Source organism: Gymnodraco acuticeps, unplaced genomic scaffold, assembly GCF_902827175.1.
Source record: "Gymnodraco acuticeps unplaced genomic scaffold, fGymAcu1.1, whole genome shotgun sequence".
NCBI classification, from domain to species: Eukaryota; Metazoa; Chordata; class Actinopteri; order Perciformes; family Bathydraconidae; genus Gymnodraco; species Gymnodraco acuticeps.
In genome coordinates this window covers 1,429,118-1,441,752 of record NW_022992177.1, presented here as the reverse complement: position 1 = coordinate 1,441,752, position 12,635 = coordinate 1,429,118, and the positions used below count along the sequence as shown (strand labels likewise).

The 12,635-nt window shown below is 40.1% G+C and overlaps 1 protein-coding gene across 1 annotated transcript; it reads right to left on the bottom strand.

The window, feature by feature from the left end:
• Nucleotides 1-398: 398 nt before the first annotated feature.
• Nucleotides 399-7,525, bottom strand: LOC117538966 (very long-chain acyl-CoA synthetase-like). The gene is made up of 10 exons (XM_034204981.1): nucleotides 6,942-7,525; nucleotides 6,182-6,391; nucleotides 5,562-5,717; nucleotides 3,335-3,459; nucleotides 3,056-3,250; nucleotides 2,872-2,962; nucleotides 2,275-2,473; nucleotides 2,088-2,185; nucleotides 1,081-1,211; nucleotides 399-981 (listed from the first exon to the last, which is right to left on the bottom strand). Exons 1-10 carry the CDS (start codon nucleotides 7,402-7,404, stop codon nucleotides 805-807), a joined length of 1,845 nt encoding a protein of 614 aa, XP_034060872.1. The 5' UTR covers nucleotides 7,405-7,525; the 3' UTR covers nucleotides 399-804.
• Nucleotides 7,526-12,635: the final 5,110 nt, after the last annotated feature.

Sequence of the window (12,635 nt, the reverse complement as noted above, 5' to 3'; positions counted from 1 at the left end):
AACATGGTCAGTAGCGTATGGAGCACGAAAGCAACCCTGTGATCCGCCATAGTTGTTGTTGGCGAAACACATCAGCAATGACGCGGGGGTGAGCAGCAGAGGTGGGGATAGGCGGGGATATGGCGTCATCGTTATCAGAAAATGATCATATAGGGCGTACACACGGAACCGCAAGCGTTTCATCCGCAGATCTACCCACCTTGGGAGACGTTATCCGCGTATACGTGTCGGCCTCGTGTGGACGAACCTTCTATACCATAGATAGAGAACTGTAGCGGATACAACCCGTTTCGTCTCTGTGTGGACAGGGCCTAACTAACAAGCAACTGCATTACTATGTTGTTCTAGTAGAAATAAGATGAATGTGTGATTTGTAATGCTACAATAAAAGCCCAGAGTTTAATTATAGAAAATAAGTAGAATTTAATTCATAAAATTATCAGAAACATAAATAAATGTTCCTCAAATGGATCCCTAAAGAGGGGGACAACAAGAAGTCAACAATGACACAAGAAGAAATGTGTTGTTTACATGCTGAGTGTCCAGCTCCTACACATACAATGGCCTCAATTGACCAGAATGGTCCACACGTCACTGTTTGAATCAGCTCTGTTTCACACAAAAAAACTATAACATTTCATCTCAGCTCAAACAGGCTTTTTACAGGAGGATTTAAGTCAAATAGTAATAAACATGAAATTACTGAAAAAGTAGAAGTACACATTTGAACCAATATGATAAAATCGCAAGACTCCACTGGACATCAGAGGTGGCTGATATGTGACAATGCATCAGGTGAAGACTTTACATTTTGATCTGGCCTGAGGTGATCAAGTTAAATGTGTCCACGGTAAGTGGGACATAACTCTTGTCTTTTTCATCCAGAAAGTAGAGCGGGTCGGTGATTTGATTTGGGTTGAAACCCTCCGCCACCAGCTTCATCTTCAAATGCTTAAATGTGCCTGTAACATCAAAGGAGCTCTGTAATCACAGAACAATGAGTTATTAAGGGAAGGAAAGAATAAAATGTGTAAACCAAAGCAATTTAGTAAAGTATAGAAAATACTGGAGTTGAAGTACCTGAATCCTCAGGAATCGTGGCCTTGCGTAGGCCGGCAGGAAGTTTTCAACATGTTTGAAAACAGCTGCCGAGTCAAATCTGAGTCCTTCAGTTAAGTTAATGGCAGCCATTCCTGCTCTCCCCTCATGACCTGAAATAAGTTAAACAGAAGTGAAATAAACATATTCTGCAGAGGTCATTTCAGCTTGAGCTTCAAAAAAATTACAAATTGTGAGCAGGGAATGAATGTTATCAGGTTGCATGTGAAGGAGTAAAGTGACGTTACAAAAATTGCTTTGATGTCCTTCACAGGAGGTCTGTGTAAAAATAAAATGACAAAATTGAAATATCACTTGATATTATATTGAGCAGCAATGCCCCTTGTGGAAACCAGAAAAATAGCATGCATTTAACTTATAGGCAGAACATTTCTCGATCTGAAAACAGTACAAACTACAATTTTTGTTTTAAATGTCCGAAAGTCGGTTTTTCCACTGCACAATTTATTAAATACTTTTTATATCGGAGGTTTTTCAACTAATGTCCAAGTTGATGCCAACTGCAATTGTCGACCATGTTAGTGAGCAGAACAAATCATAGGGTAAAATTAAAATAACGACTTCCCCCATGTTTTCTGGAAAGCTTTTCAGCTCACCTATTTGCACTTTGCCCTGACTGCTTTACATAACCAGGGTCCTATTTAAGCAAGTGCGAATACCTGCTATACAAAAAAGGGTAATAAAATGTTACTGACTGTTTACTGAAAAACACCTGTACACTCCAATAAAAACCTGGCAGACCTGGCGCAATATAAAATACAACACTGAGGTATTAAATTATAAACTTGTGTGATCAAAGAGATTCTCTAAATTAGACTGGCCATTACTCAACAGAACCCGTTGATACAGATTATTTAATGATGAAAACAACAGTTGGTAAATTGCGGCTGTAGGTAACTTCACTGTTTCTGCTCATCACTTTTCTGCTGTGACAGAAAGAACAAAGAGTAGATATACAGTGAGGTTACCTGGCACTTCCACTCCATAAACGTTGGCTTCTTTAATGCAGTCAAGCATCGTGATCACGTCAGCCACCTCAGTTGTAGCCACGTTCTCCCCTTTCCATCTAGCATTAGAAACAAACACACATTAACGCTGTGTTCAAGGTCATTGAACGTCAAACATCAGGTGGCTGAAACTCCAAAATGCACTCACCTGAAAGTGTCTCCCACTCGATCCTGAAAGTAGACGAAGTTATCCTCCTCAATGCGCAGCAGGTCACCAGTGTTGAAGTACAAGTCTCCTTTCCTCAGGACGTCATGCAGCCTCTTCTTCTCAGACTGCTGCAGGTCTCCCATATACCCCGAGAACGGAGCCATCAAGGATATTTGAGAAACCAAGAGTCCAGGCTCACCTGCAGTTAGTTCATCACAATCATGACCCCGTACTCACTATAGCACAATGTGAAATAGATACACATAGGTACGTGTTTGTAATATATACACACACATATACTGGTGTGTTGACCTTATACATAAGTATTTTTGCTCAATAAAAGAGCTGCTTAAAAGTATTAAAGTAACAACTTGAGTAAAACGTTATAATAGTTAAAAACAGTTGTATGTCCAAAAGTTCACATTCTTTACTCCATCAGGTATAAAATATGTCAAACATTTGTATTTATTCCTGTATTTCTTTCTTGGGGGGGGGGGGGGGGGTAATGGTACAATATTTGTACATTGAGTCTACATTTCTTTACATTTTAAAATGTGACTTCTACTTCTGTTCCCCACAGCCCCAGTAATAATGCACCTTTGGCAGCCTCTATGCATAAACCAGAGGAGTCCCTCAGAGGTGTTTCTGTTTCAACGTCGAATTTGATCACAGCGTGTGGAAAGTATCTCTGCAAGATAAAAGAAAGAAAAGTAAAGTCAAAACGTTGCTCATTGATTAAAAGCTTTAACCTCATAATGTGAAATTAAATCTGGGAATTTACCCTATGGAGGAAGGAGTCTCGGCCCACAGCCCCGATCTTGCCGCTGTAATTTATCAGACCAAAATTCCCTTCAGTCGCTCCATAAAACTCTCTGATTTTAACGTTTCCAAACCTGCTGATGAAGTCCCTCCAAACATCGGCTCTGATCCCGTTGCCTATTGCAAGTCTCACTTTGTGGCTTCGATCATTAGGTTTCTGTCGGGGAAAAAACATTAAAACAAACTGTTATTTTTATATCTGGTGAGCACTAAAGTATCATCAATGTTAGTTCTGTGATACCTTTGGTGTGTTGCACAAGTAACGCATGATTTCCCCTATGTACTGTATGACGGTGACGTCATATTTCCTGCAGTCGTTCCAGAACTGCGACACAGAGAACTTACTCCTCAAAGCCACTGTGATACCTACACACAGCAACAGACAAAAAAACAACTGAGAGGATAGGATTGGTAATTTTGGCCTCTCAACAAATCTATGATCGACCCACAAACACATGTCTGTGCAGCAAAGCTTTATAGGACTTGTTCCTCTGTGCCACAAAACTCCAATGTTTACTAAAACTATGATAAGAGAGAGAGTTACGCTGATCCATCTGGACAAAGATGGAGTCAGACTCAAGGAAGGATGCGGCTGCGAGGTGGACAGTTTTCCAGTTATTATGTTCCAGAAACTCCGTGTTGAACTTGATGGGGTTGAAAAAAAGAGGCAGCAAGTTTTAGGCCTTTCACAATGTCTCAAATGCCCACTGGAGGATTTGGATCTTCTTTGGAAGGATGCAGATCAGCTGAGCCAGGCTGATGCGCATCCTGTTCTTCTGCCTCCTCGAACTTCAGTGCTTTCATCTTCATCATGATGTTGTCAATCCTCACCTCCTCTTTGTTTTTTATGCTGGCAATAACAATTGTTTTGCCATCATGGCTTTCAGCTTTTGATTGGCTTCCCCCTCCCCTTGCTGCCTCCTGAATATCATCAACATCTCCGTCAAACTGGTCCCACGGTGAAGTCATGTTTGCGGCTGGCTATTTCTGAGTCCTCTCGGACTTTGTGCTGGAAGGAATAGTTGGCATACTTGGAGTTCAGGGCAGTATGGGGAGCCTTGTGCTGCTCCTGCTACAACAGACACTTCCTCCTCACTTAGTGGATCTTCAAACCGAGATCAGTCTTTCAGATTCTTCCACATATACACTGCTCGCTTGTTTGTTCATTGCTAGGGTTCGATGCCATTGGGTCAGTCTGACTGGGTTTCTCCTCGACCCCTCTGTGCTTTAATCTTTATATTTTATTATCTGAGCTATCCCTGATTGAAATAACCAACTATGTATTAATTTGTTGAATTAGTGAGAACTAGGGATGCTCCGATCGATCGGTCACCGATCGAGATCGGCCGATACTCACTCTCTACCGATCGATCGGTGCTCTCTAAACATGCCGATCGCATGACGTAAAATACATGACACTTTTCTCTGTGTGCGGCAAAACAAGCTCGCCAACATGGCTTCACCGGTCTGGCATTATTTTAAGGTGTCCGAAAAAGACAGTAAAATAGCGGTATGCAACGTGTGAAGCAGAAATCCTGCAGCTCCGCCCGCCGGACAGGTAAGCGCAGCGAAACACACACACAGGGAGAACCAGACCGCAGTTCATTTCCTCATATTCCAAACGAGAAATTACGGTAGCAAATCACCCGGTTCTTTACGACCAGAACTATTTAACGGGATACAAACCGGAGGAACCAGGCATGGAGGGAGGTGGCAGAGACAGTGGGTGAAACTGGTAGGTTTTCGCCTGTTTGGGGAGTTTATATATTGCTCGCATAAAATCCCCGTTTTTTTTTGCTTTGTATGTCGGGGGCGGGAGATTCATGTGATTGGTTGTTGGTCGCAAAAAATCCCCAAGCTTTCAGACACGCCCAGCTCCAAGATTTTCAAGATTTTTGAAAAGCTGCTGTGTGGACGTACCGTAAGAGTTAGACCTAACACACTTAGCTATTTTATCTACCTCTGGAACAAGCTAAACTAGTTATTATAAATATATGTATTCTTCATTGTCGGGTCACTCATTACTGGATCAGTGAGCTGCATGAGATACCGACAGGCTGTCAGGAGAGGGGAGAGAGGAAAAGAGAGCGCTTCCGCTAATTTCTCCCGTGTTGTTATCCAAAGTGAATGTAAACTTGAATAATGTACATCATTTGAATGTAATAATTAAGTTGATTGTTGTTTGTGGAAGCTCCAGTGAATGAGCCCCATTAACTGAGTTTTAAACATCACTTTAAATGGAAGATTTAAAGTGATGTTTAAATCTTCCATTTAGGCCCCGCCCACTCGATCGGATCGGCGATCGGTATCGGCCGATACTGATTGCAGCGATCGGCCCCGAAATTGGCGATCGGAGCATCCCTAGTGAAAACAATACAATATAACACCACCTATATTGCCTAACAAAACTACTGATGCTGTTAAAACATTTCCTTACCAGATCATTAGATATATACCCAAGTGTTTACCTCTGTCAATAGCTGAAGCAAATCCAAGGAAGCCGGTGGTGTGATAAAGTGGGAGGCAGATATAAATCACATCATCAGAGTTCATTCCTGCTAGAGACGGGAAGCAGGCTAATTGCCACAGTTTGGCATGAGAGATCGCAGCTGCTTTAGGGAAACCTGTAGAAGGAGAAGCCAGAGGCATGTTGTGTTGTACACTGAACATTTTAAGAAATAGGCCTATTTCACCCACAGAATAACCATTGTACCATTTGTATCAACTCATGTTACTTTAAATTCTTGAAAACAACTTGATAAATATCCACTGGGGACAAAGATGTATTGATGAACTTGAGTAAATGTTGGACTTGTATTAAAACAGCAAAACAATATGAAAAACATCATTTATATGCTCTCTACTTTCCGAAACATGTGCATTTTCACTTGTCCTCAATGACTTTAATTCATCAAGACTTTCTTCTGTTTATGTTTTTTGTATTCATCTTAAAGAAATGCAAGAGAAACAAAGTGTCCTTACTGAATTCAACTTTAATTCCTCGAGACTTTTTTTAACAAGAAGTCCAGGTAACTCAGGTCAGTTATTTCTCATTCAAAAGGGGATTTCTGCACCTGAGGAAACTCACCTGTTGTCCCGGATGTGTAAATGTAGGCTGCTGGACTCCGCAGGGTTAAATGTGACATTAAATCCTTGGGCAGCGGCTCAGAGGAGGCCTGGCTCATTTTATCTTTGAAGCTCTTCACATCTGCAGTCTGGCATCTGTCAGTCAGGATGAACACAGTGACCTGCTGCTCCAACAGAGCAGGCAAGACCTCATCCACAGCATCCTGTAACTCTGACAAGAAAATAAAATGAGCATCTCCTCTGCACCTTTGTGCTTCCCTGCAGCTGAGGCAGTGGTTAACTGCACATGCACCAGTGTTCAGAAGTCAAAAATACCAATTATTTTTGATCTTATTTAATCTACTTGTTTTTTGAAATGTGGATTTTACCTCCTGAAAAAAAATATTATGAGTTTGCCTATCCTCTGTGCATTCCTTTCTGACACTAAAGGGACATTTACTTGAAAAAAAAGATAGTTCCACGTGACACAAGTTTACTTTTAGTTACTTCTTACTCTAAAGAAATGAATTAGGCCTAGTCGAAAGCAAATTGCATCTCCCAGAGCCTTTACAAAATAAAAATAAAAAACTGACTTAAAACAGTGACAGTTCTACTCCGAAAACATTTCTTATTATTAAAACAATGATTTTAATTAGTTTACTCAATTAATTGATTAAAAGAAAGACTGATCTCCCTAAAAACCTACACTGAAGTTAGGGCACATCACATAAATCCAGCACTTGTTTTCATGACGCCCATCTCAAATCAACCTGATTACTTACCTTCCGCAGCGACCAGAGTCCTGGCTCCGCTGCACTTTAAGCAGTGTAACAGGGACTTGGATCTGATGTTGCTATTGAGGAAAGCAGCGGAACATCCGATCTTCACCAAACCCAGCCACAGCCACAGAAACACGGGCTCATTTCCGAGGAACAGCGCGACCGTGTCTCCTTGGTTCAGCAGGCCACTCTGCAGTAACACCCGGGCCGCCTTGTTACTGAGCTCCTCCGCGTCCCGGTAGGTAAAGGTCTCATCTCCAAACAGGATGAACGGCTTGTGTGGATGCTCCTTCTCTGCGTCTATGAACCGATCCAGTAAGGAGTAGTTGGTCTGCATGTATTTCAGGATGCGGCTCCTCGTTTTCAACTTTTTACGCACGAATTGGACATCCTGGAAAAAGTGCGGATTGCGGAAAAATAGGACGAGAAGACCCACCGCGGCAAACACTAGTATCCAGACAAGCATGGTGATGTGTGATCAACTCCAGCTGCCTGTGGAAGTCTGACCAGTTTATAACGGAGATAAAACAAAGGTGTGAGCATAAAGGAGGAGCACAGCCAGCATAAGGGTTACTAATCTAGGATCATGTCGTCAGAATGATCACTGATTAACAAAAGATAAACATTAACCTGTTAAACCCCGAGCCTGTTTTTCAGGTTTCAGGCTCGAAAATGACATTCCCAGAATAAATTACCATATCTTCCCTTCTAAAAGGGTTAAATTAATAATCTTTTTTCTCAAATTAATGATAAACCTGTGAGTTGGATGTAGAAAAGTCAGATTCAATATAGATGTTTTTTATTTTAAAGAAAATTCAGATTGAACATGGTAAAAAAACTGTAAATTATAGTGTCCGTCCAAAACATATTTTGTATTTATAGTGAAAACTAACCTTGGATGATGGGTTAGTAGACTAAAAGCTTTAGGAATCCAAAGTACAACATATAATAAGTACCCTGTATCAAGATTGATGCAAAACAAGTGATATTTGACCCTTTTAGACAGATTTAGCAAAAACAAACCTCTTCTGGGGCCATTTGGGTGGATTTTCCATATCTCTGGCCCCCCTTGCTCGATTTTGACATGTGACATCTCTTTCTGACAGTCAGAGCCAATGGAATCGAGGGGAACTCCCACATATTCCTTATTTGGTCATGTGTATGTGTGAGACTGCTGCATCGCCGAGACCGGAAGCAGCAGCTAGCTGTGGTGGCCATAGATATATATATAAACACTAGATGGCTCATGGGAGATTTTCCAGGGTAGCTAACCGGCCGCCATCTTGCTACAGTCAACAGCTACTCTGGTACTATGGAAGCAAACAAGAGACAGAAGTATTTGAATTTTATTAGACACCGAATTTATAGCATTGAAAATAATTACTTTGAAAATCATGAATCTGAATTTTTTTTGCTCCGAATTTATCTATGTGAAATAAAAATGTAAAAATTCAAGTTAAAAAAATTCGAATGTTCAAATTCAGATCCCAAAAATTCAAGTGAAAAAAATTCGACGTCAAATATTTCGGTGTTTAAAATTCGATGTAAAAAAATTCGGTGTGTAAAATTCGACGTCAAAAATTGCGATGCAGCCTCATCCGGGCTACTCAGACAGGATAAGCAATCGAGCCCTAATGCAATCAAACCGACTTCTGGCCTATCAGAGCCAAGCGGCAAACCCCGGGACAGTGCGGTGAAGCCCAATGCTGCAAACTGTAGGCGATGGATGCAGATGGGAGCAATTCCCGTAGACTCTTTGTTAAAATGTCCAACTTAACATCAGAAAATGAACATGTTTCTAGCCTGGATCTACAAAAACATATTCTGTATATAGTTAGATTCCCCCTTCATGACAACGGGGCTGCTGCTCCTAGCTCCTCTCTGCTAGCTCCGTTAGCTCCGTGATGCTACAGCGGCTCAGCTCATGAGGAGAACACTACTTGAACTCGGCCGTGTTTGTTGTGTTGGTTCCTGGTGGACTATTCGTCCTGCAAATATAGGATTTATCTGCCGTTGAAACAGACCGTCCATGAATGCAGTTTCTTCGGTAAGTCAACCCTGCGTACTTTATGTTATGTTACTGGTGTTTTTATTAAGCTAACGTTAATGCATGTTTAGAGTTGGGTTAGCATTTGAGCAATCGTAGCTCCATCTGTGCTAACGATGCTATGCGTAGCATCCAAGAGTGTAAAACATTAAGTGGGATGCTACTGTATACCAAAAGGCTTCTGTGCGAGGTTGCTAAAATAAGGTCATCTTTGTACGTTAGATAGTTAGTTTGCTATTTAGGTTACTGTATGCATTGTTAAGGTTCATTTAAATTCGCTATGCTCTACTATAGCATAAAATAGACTAGCTAACGTCAACGTATTGTTGAAGAGAGGCTTAGTGTATATTAAATCAACCTCACAATTAAATGTGTGTATCTTTAAAATATGAACGTCACATTTCAAGATAATAACGCTCCCTTAGATATTGTAATATGGTTTGTTGAACTGGAGTTATTTATTGCAGCTAACCGCCTATCCGACGAACGACCCAAACATTGTTGTTTTTAATATTATTACCAATGCCTCTTTTAATTGTATTATCCTCACACTTGAGAAACAGCCTCATCGTGGCTGTAGAACAGAACATGTAACTTAATTCCTGCATTTAAGGATGATGAATAGCGTAGTCAATGCTTTAGTGACAAGGAAATGATTTGTTTAAATATGATATATGACGTTATCTGTGACTTCAGTGGAAATGAAGCTTATCCATTGCATTGCATTTGTTCAATAGGTTTGTGTCTTACCCTTACGTGTGTGATACATATGAATATGGCATATGAAAACAAATTTGACTGACTCATGAAAACCTCATCCAAAGTAACAGTAAAATAAAAAGGACCTACACAATAATACTCAATCAAACTGATACAGTATAAGGACTGTGATATCCAGCAATTTCTTAAGTATAACAATAAGATTATGACCTGTTTTTAAAAGAAGATAAAAAGTTGTTTGCATGGAAAGAAGTCTGTAACCCATGCATGTAACTTTACATCTGTTTGTTCAAAGTCTCCTTAAGGTGATCCAGACAGGCTGGACCAGAGGAGGAGAGACAGATCTGGAGTCCTAACAGCAGAGAACTTCAGCACGGATTCCAAGGTACACCTTTTTCATGCTTTACAAAGAATGCATAAAGTAATGACTCCAATACACTGATAGACATGCCATTAAACATGACTGAATACTAGATCACCTACACATCAGTGATGTTGAGTGTACTTTCTTAGCAAAAGGTTACATTTACATTTTACCAAGCAACATCACATAGCTGCGACCCTTTGTCTTTCAGTGAGACAACCGGACAGAGCAAGCTTCCACAGTTGCACTAAGTTTTGATAACAGTTAAATATTATTTTAATAATACATTTATTTCAATGTTGATGAATTTAGAACGGTTTATTCATAACCTGATTATCTTTGTAGTACACTGTTGGATTTAAAAAACACATTCAAATAAAAAATCATTATATTTATGAACAAACAAACACACCTCTTTCTTAAATAACATACTTGCTCTGCAATAATATGTTTTTTGATATTTCTGTTAGGAAAGGACATGCCTGAGAGACAGGACTGCTTCACCATGTTCTCTTTCTCTGAGGGTCCAGAAGAACATCCAAGAGGGAAAGGAGAAGCTGATGTGATGAGATTTAAGAGCAGTACAGGACATTCACTAAGAGACACTTGTATTGTAACACAAAGACCTGCACACTGACTAGTTTTGTAGTCTAACAAGAACTTCATTTGTGTTGTTTTGTGTTTTACGTTGCACAGAGACAGTGTGATTGTCAGGCCTATAAAGTTTGGCAAAAAAAAAGTCAGCTGATCAAATGCATTTGCACTTTGAGCTTCACAATACTTGTGCCTTGTGCCGCCGAGTTTGGAACGTCATAAATAAATGGTACCAATCTTCAGTCAGATGTGAATGTGTAATTTAACATTTTCAGTAAGGATAACGGACAAAAGGAGTGCAGATACAATTTATTGAAATGTGAACTAAAAGTTATCAAGCATGAACCATCACCATTTTAAAAAAAAATAAAAACGAAATAATATACATAAGTTACACTAAATGTTAATCTGTTAATTGACAGGCTAGGCCTGTGCAGGTGGTAACAGCTATGCCCAGCATGGGCTAAGTTCTGTAGGTGCAGCTGGTGTAAGTCCTCCTCCATCAGGCCTGCAGGGTCTTTCCCTGCGAGGAGGACTCCTCGCAGGGAAAGACCCTCAGCCCTCTCCGGCCAAAGCAACAATCATAAAGCTGAGGTCTCCCCCAAAGTCTCTAATCATCCATCCTGTGAATATGAGAGGGGAACAAATAGTGTAATAGATGCTTTGGACAATAAGAAATATAAAGTTAACTGTTGAGTTGCTCAGTTTTTTAGATTGACAGGGTTTAATAACACAAACAAAAGGAGAGAAATAAAGATTGGTCTTTCAATACATTGTGTTGATTTTGTCTTTTGAATTGTTTGTCTGAAGTCAAGTAGCTAGAACTGTTACTTATAGTTTGAATGATACAGTCTGGTTATAATGTGTGGAGGAGGCATCACAGGTAAGAGCACCATTTGTTGTGTTCCATCCACAACACATTGATGTGTGTATTTATTTATCTACTATTTCTTGAATCATTACTGTCAGTCCAAAACAAGAGATTTTGTTTTGGTAACATTTAAAAAAAAAAACATTATCTCTTTTCCACTACACTATCTTGAATACTTTAGTTTTTACGTCACTACATTTATCCAACAGCTTTAACATTGTAACGGTGTCACTTCGGACTCTGGGTAATTATGACAGCATGTCCTACTCAGAGCCCTAGAGTCTCTCGGGCTCTGGTCCTACTAGTTTGAGACTTTGAACAAACCAGACCTTCATCTATTAATGTAGAAAATAGTCGGCACATTACACCATTATGAAAGTAATAATTAGTTAGCTCATTGTTCAAATGAGCTCCAACTACAACAGTTAAGTCAACTCGTGCATCGGTAATAACAATAAATCAAATGATATAATATAATAGAATAACTTGTGTCTACTTTAAATACTCTAACAACACTTGTTGCTAATTATACTAGCATACTTTTACTAAAGTAACATTAACATGTTTAAATGCAGGGCTTTTGTAAGAGAGTATTTCGTATAGTGTAGCATGGTCTACTTGACTTATCTAACCGAAGTGATCGTTAAGTTGCTTTGCAAACCGTCCCCCCCCCCACACACACATACAAAAGGACACGGTAACGTTGTGATTCACTTCAATTAATGATAACTACGGAGCTTGCTAACAGCAAGGCACAAGGCTACTTCACTCATTTAGCTAATGTAAGATACAAATGCTGTCGAGCCCTCACTGCTTGTAAGATAAAGAGCACAAACTGACTACTTACCCGAGCGGCGAGCCCCGCTGTTCTCCGTCATTTTTCTCCCGGGTTGTTGTGATCACATGACTGACAAAGCCGTGCTCTGATAGGCCAAGTCAGTTTGATTGCATTAGGGCTCGATTGCTTATCCTGTCTGAGTAGCCCGGATGATGCTGCATCGCAATTTTTGACATCGAATTTTATACACCGAATTTTTTGACGTCGAATTTTTGGGATCTGAATTTGAACATTCGAATTTTTTTCACTTGAATTTTTACATT